Source organism: Sphaeroforma arctica (genome assembly GCF_001186125.1).
Source record: "Sphaeroforma arctica JP610 unplaced genomic scaffold supercont1.1789, whole genome shotgun sequence".
Classification (NCBI taxonomy): Eukaryota; class Ichthyosporea; order Ichthyophonida; genus Sphaeroforma; species Sphaeroforma arctica.
This window is the reverse complement of record NW_014038769.1, coordinates 4,229-11,279: the sequence shown is the minus strand read 5'-3', so window position 1 is coordinate 11,279 and position 7,051 is coordinate 4,229. Positions and strand designations below refer to the sequence as shown.

The 7,051-nt window shown below is 43.1% G+C and overlaps 1 protein-coding gene across 1 annotated transcript; it reads right to left on the bottom strand.

The window, feature by feature from the left end:
• Positions 1-178: 178 nt before the first annotated feature.
• Positions 179-5,461, bottom strand: SARC_11621 (hypothetical protein). The gene is made up of 3 exons (XM_014294289.1): positions 5,320-5,461; positions 4,843-4,977; positions 179-4,677 (listed from the first exon to the last, which is right to left on the bottom strand). The coding sequence occupies exons 2-3, from the start codon at positions 4,904-4,906 to the stop codon at positions 287-289; spliced, it is 4,455 nt and encodes a 1,484-aa protein (XP_014149764.1). The 5' UTR covers positions 4,907-4,977; positions 5,320-5,461; the 3' UTR covers positions 179-286.
• Between the last annotated feature and the right edge of the window lie 1,590 nt (positions 5,462-7,051).

Below are 7,051 nucleotides of genomic sequence, written 5' to 3'. Positions count from 1 at the left end.
ATATATGTATGTATGAATATATATGTAATATGTATATATGTATATATATATATATATATATGAGCATATATCTGTAACTATATCTATATATCGATAAATCGGTCTATTAGTTGAACTTAAAAGTAAAAGGTTTTACGTTCATATATCCTTGAAAGAAAATCTCCACCTACTCAACATTAAAAATAATTTTATGGAATAAGTTGCTTTCATTTCCCACGGCGTCCCAACCGTGATTTGTTAAAAACTATTCCTATCTTGTTTAATAAATGCCAAGACGTAAAAATTATTAACTGTCGTAGCGTGCATTGTAAAATGCCGGGGCCACTTCCGGGCTGTCGTTACTATATTGATTACTACTAACTTTGTCATCCGTCGACGAATTTTCTAAACTATCAATCAAATCGGACGCCCCGTGCCTAGTATAAGGATGATACTGTGGTTGGAAGACTTGATCTTGAGCCATACTACTTCGGAACCCGCTGTGCAAATTATTGACATTGCATCTATCGGCGGCGGTAGACTTCATGGCCGCCCCGAAATCGTTGTGCATCATCATATTATAATTACGAACTACCTGAGTATGTTGTTGCTTTGGCACTGGTGGAGCACCCATGCCATTGTGTTGTACAAACGGTCCCTGAATTTGTCCTTGGCCCTGCATACTCTGAATATTGTGATTATTTTGTGCATTTTGCTTGTACACACCACCTTGCTGCTGCATCATCTGGTGACCGAGTTGGAAATTTTCATTGCCATTACCATTGTAATTTCCAGTATGCGCAGCAAACTGACTACGCTGTGGTAACGTATTCTGCGCAGGCCATGTGTGCTGACCGTGGAAGGAGTTCAAATTATTCCCACGATACACTCCGCCACCAGCACGAGTTTGAATGCCATTGTTCCCATCGCTGCTACTTTGTGCACTCGCATGGTTTATAGCATTGTGAGCGTGTATCGTACAACACTCATCATCAATTTTCTGATGAACATTCCCGCTCTTATTGGTCGAGAGCTGTCCATTCGAAGGCATCAACATTGCAGCAAACGGTCCTATGTCATTGTTCGCTCTAGCCCAAGAGCCATCTCTCGCAGTAGAGCTATGCTGAGGCATCTGATTCTGTACCACCCCCGTCATAGATGTACCAGGGCCACTATGAGATGTATTCGTTCCGAGCGTAGCACCACTAGCGCTGCCATCCGACGCAAGACCCTTGTTTGCAAACATTCTAGCACTATTGTTCATAAATACCTTCGGCCTATTGTTCGTATTCGTACTCAGCAATGTCTCACTCCAAGCACTTGCAACGTTTGTATCAACAACGTTGTTGTTATCTTGCGGGACACGGTTCAATTGGACACTCGGACTATTCTTCGTACGTGGATGTGACCGAGATCGTTTTCTACTTGGTGACTTCGCACCCTTGCTATTGTTGTTGTGACCACGCAGATCGCTCCCCGATCTCTTTCGGTCGGCCTTCGGTAGCACTTCTGTTCTTGGAAATGAACGGGATCGCGCACGATCCTCCGAATTTGCCTCCGGTCGTTGTTGAGTGCGTGAAGACTGCCTGTGCGTCTTAGTATCAGAAACCATATCCTTTCCATTAAAACCAATAGTAGCGGTAGTGCCATCCAATTGTCCAACAACATCCTGCATTTGGGCCTGTTGTACGAGCTGCTGCTGATGTTGTTGCAGCTGTTGACGTTGGTGCTCATGCGCCTGTTGGTGTTGATGATGATGTTGATGTTGTTGTTGTTGTTGCTGTAGCAATGCCTGCAATTGCTGATGCCGGTTACGGTGTATGTGCTGCGCACTCTTGTCATGCATACCTTGCTGCCCTTGCTGGCCAGAGCCAATAAAATTGTTGTGAGGCGGTTTGTGGCCATGATTCTGCTGAAGTGATGAAAACATTGCAGTCTGGTTGGATGCATTTCTTCCATACATTTGGGACTGTGCATCCCACGGAGGTGATACGCCTGACAGGTTTTTTTTGTGGTGCGTCACGTTTTGGCTATCCCGTGTGTATGCCGAAGTAGCTACAGACATCACATCGTTGCGTTTATCCCTGCCCTGCTCGCTCTGCATTGCGTGAGCGGAACAGCTGCAGGATGGGTTATGCGAATCCGCGTGGAAACTAAAGTCCTCGCGGGTCCCTCCCGAAGGTGGAGTCGACCTGTCTTCTTCTGACGAACCAGTTGTATTGAAATGCACCGGTGCCATACCACCCGAATTACTGGTTGTAGTACCCGTATTCGCATCATTCATATTCAGAACCTGCCCAGATAATGAGCCATGATTGTGATAAAAGGACGACCCCATCGGTTGTGGTGTATTGTTGGATACATATTGCATGGGTATTTTGCCGTTGCCACCGGTCGGCGCCATAAATACAGAGGGGGGAAGAAACGACTTATCGCTCGCACAATCAGTCTGCATAGGGGGTGAACCAGCATCTAAATGACTATGCTTGGCACGATAGTGTACATGACTTCCACGCATCGGATGGTGCACATGACCCTGGCATTGTCCGTGCCCGTTACGCGCGATGCGTGCACACTGACAGCTTCGGTCATCAAATACATCGGTGGGGTGTGCATGGTGGTGCTTAGGGCTCGATATAGGGTAGGCTCGACCCGAGTAGAACTCTTTGCGCTCCCCAGGTGACTGGCCAGTATGACCTTTCAGAAGCCCGCCCTTAAGATGTTGCGCACCATTGTCCACGTTGCTGACGAAGCCATTCCCGTATTGTGTCTGCAACTGAATCTGCGGCATCTCTTGTTGATTAAGACCATGTGCTGTGCCATGCGGTTTCATTTGCTGACCTGGAAACATTGAGGCGGGTTTCAACTTCTGATTATAAGAAACATTTTTCCTGAATGGCTGGGCATTCTCACTAGACTCTCCCTGGTCGTTAGTTCTTGCACCTCCACCTTCATTGCTCTCCAACGAGGCACCTGAGCTGCTCGAGAATGGATTGCTTCCTCCGGGTACACCCAGCTGGGCCTTGTCACTATTACTAGAACTTTTACCATCATCCGACGATGACTGATCAGAATCTACATTCCGGGCATGAGTCTGTTCCCAAGCTTGGTTCTGCACATGGCTTTGTATTCTACTCTGCGCCTTACTACGTGCGGTCTCGGCCTGTGCTTGCGCCTGAACCTGTGCTTGTGCCTGGGCATACACCTGAGCTTTTGCCTGTGCCTGTACTTGAGCCTGATGCTCGGCTTGCAACTTGGCCTCCAACTGGAGCTTCTCTGCCTTCTCCCTCTTACTTTTACCTGGGATTGCTGCGGAAGGCTTAGCTTTGCTTGCCCCTGCACCTGAGCCGGCCCTTGTCTGAGGTTTGCTCTTGGGAGTGACAGTACCTTTCACTTGTGCCGTTGCTGGCACTGGGGCTCGCGGTTGCTGGGCGTGCGTCAATGGACGTGACGGTATGAGTAGGTTGGGCTGGGGCATGATTATTGGTTGTCCCATACCTCTCACCATGGGCCTTACCATCTGGACTACTTGCCCAGGCGCGACCATCGATGACATGTCTCTGTGCACCTGCAGAAAGCCTGGGGGGACCATTTGCAGTGGCAAGTAATTCACCTGACCAGGTCGGATTACGGGCAGTAGTGGTCGCACCGGCATAGTCTGTAAACTACCGAAAACGCTACCGCGCCTGTGTTTGAGTGTATAGTGTAGCAATCGCGCATGGTTTGAAGCGTACGATCGTCCACACCGGTAATACTGGCATACAAACTCCTTTTTTAGCTCAGAGTTCTTCCGTCGAACGCGTCCGACCTTCGCGGTCTTGGAATCCGTGGCACTGATACCATCCTCGCCAATAATTATTTCAACGCTCTGCCTCGCTCGAGTCGCTGCATCGGCCACAGTAGATTCACTGCCCAATGCAGTCGCCTCGTCTGTTTGTCTTTGTGCCCTGGTTTCTTTCTCGTTATGACCAATTTTCTCAATGCTTGATCGCTCAGCAAGATCACTGCGCTCTACATGTTTACTGCCACTGGAAGTAGACCCTTCTTCGGTACTAGAATCGCGCACAACTCTTTGAACATTTCCGTACGATCCTGATCCTCCATCTGACGCTGACTCGCTTTTGTTGTCGTTGTCTCCTGAACTGCCGACTGTGCCATCTTCAGCGCTAGCCGAGCGGTCACCACGTTCAGCCGTACGTGATTCGTTTTTGCTCCCACTTGATGTAGATCCTTCCTCTGTACTGATTTCTCTGGCAACCCTTTCGCTATTCACAAATGAATCCCCATTGCTACCTTCATCGCTGGCCGTTTCACTCTTCGTATCATTTCCAGAGCCCACTATACAATTCTCGGCGGTGGTAGCGCGAGCCTTCCGGTCATTTACAACCTGTGAGTCATTTTTATCAATCTGTCGACTTCCGCTACCGCTTGATGTTGATCCAGCTTCCGTGCTCTCGCCAGTGAAGGTCTCCTCATTCTGAAAACAAGCACCGCCGCCATCTGGCGGTGTAGAACTTTCGGCCAGAATGTCCCTTAACTTATCAGAGAGTATTTTGCCAGCATTGATAGTTGATACCTCATCGTTGCCATTCATCTTCGTCGCAGAACCTCGCTGCGTTGCATCTTCATGATTGGAAACCTTATACGTGGTATCCTTGATATTATATTGATCTGATTTCTTACCTATCCAAACAACCTCTGGATTCGGGATTGAGAAAATATGCAAATCAGTAACATCCTTGTGCGGCGGGACACTGCTGCCATCACGAGAAGATGAAATGAATCGTTTAATTTCTCTTCCAATGAACAATAGGAAGTAAAAAAGGTACTGCAGCAAAGCACTTCCACGAAAAGAAAACTAACCTCGGCCGCTGGATTTATCGGCATCATCCGGCTGCCCGAATTGATCCTTAAACTGTTCTGCCATATAGTTATTGAACTTCTTAGTTGTTTATTCCTCCTGATTGCGTGCTCATCTTAAACCCTTTTAAAGGTGTGCTTCGAAAGTGGAAAGGCAATGGTATGCATAAGTAATCTGATATGAAGTATAACAATTACATCAACGTCTCCGGAACTGTTGACTAAACTAAGACACGCAACTGACTCAAACACTGTGGGAAATAAGAGGAAGAAATTGAATACATCAAGTAAAGCTTGTAGATGAACAAAAATATCCGATAAGATACAAATAAGGCACCGTAGTTGGTAAACACAGTCCGAATCCATGAACGATGCAACAAACGTCATATAAAAAGCCTTCTTCTTAACACACTAAACTCTAATGATCAATCATAAAACATCCTGATACTAGCTGACGCATACCAATCATACATCTCATACCTAGTATCGGAATTGTATTCGTGGATTATCCGTTATATTCTGTGGTGCATTCGTGTTTATATTGTTGATACTTGATTCTTGAGATATAATCTCGTCGCGTTCCGCTTGTTTGCCTTGAACTGGGTGTTTAACTAACGTCAGGATATAGGTGGGCTGTAGTCTTATGTGAAAGACCATAAAAAAAATAGAAAACGCTGTCCAAAAAAATTGTTTCAACAAAGCGACTAGCCTATAAAATTAAAGCAAAGGCATATATCGAGGAAGTTTTGTAGTGAATCACTATTTTTCATTGGCTACCTCAGTAAAATCAAAAGGTTCTATTGGCTAAATGATAGACCGAGAATTGTTTTTAGAAACAAAAGTAAGCAGGACGCTAATCGGAAATATGTTTAAAACATGCTCTAAATTTATATTCGTGTGGTATGCAGTCTAATAATAAACAAAAGAGTATATATATACAAAAACATCAATTCCTATTTCCTACAATTTACACTCTACCGTACCGTACGGCAGAGCGGATCGGAATATTAAACATGCAATAGAAGATCTCCCAGACTCTCCAACCACTTTGTCATCCCATTTTTCTGTATAAAATATTGCGATCGTATGTCGTACCCGTAAAATTGTTTTTTCGAACAGATCATAAAAAATTTCAAACAAGAAAATTGTTGAACCCTAAACCGAAGTTAAAACCGGTATACTATATCCAATTATATACTGGCGCAATATAGTTTAACCAATAAATAATTTGTATCGTGAGAATAATTATTGTAATCCAATGATTAATGTATTCTTTGCGTTTGGAAACAAAAATGTGAGAGATATCGAAATAAAAATACTGCTCTCATCGAAACTTTCGATTAGAGCCAAATTTTTATACCTTCGGAAAAAAATACACCCATTAGTTTTTTATTGCACTCTCTCTCGATTTTCGAAGAGAGAGAAGAGAGCGAGCCTTTTTTCTCGATATTTGTTAATACTGCGACCTCTATGCTTGCGACCAGGTCTTGCGACTATTATGCCTGCGACTCTCGGCTGCGACCACTATTTTATGCCTGCGACTCTCGGCTGCGACCACTATGTCTGCGACCGGGTCTTGCGACCACTATGCCTGCGACTCTCGCCTGCGACCCATTTTATGTCTGACGCTTCAACTTACGATTCTAGGGTTTTAGGGTTTTAGGGTTTTAGAGATATAAACAAATACATATATCATAGCCCCCTGAGAAAAAAGAGATCAGTTGGTGATTATTCAGGGGCTATGCATATATTCAAACATAAATATATATATATATATCCATTTATACATATATACATAAATACATATTTACATATATATACATATACATATGCATATACATATACATATACATATAAATAATACATATACATACCCATATACCCACATACATATACACACATACACATATACACATATGCAAATATACATATACATAAACATATATATATACATATACATATTGCATATATATATATATACATATCCATATATGAACGGACACATATACACATACATGTATATACATAAACATAAACATGTACATATATATACACATATATATATTTGTATATATATATATATATATATATATATATATATATATATATATATATATATATATATATATATATATATATATATATATATATATATATATATATATATATATATATATATATATATATATATATATATTATATATATATATAT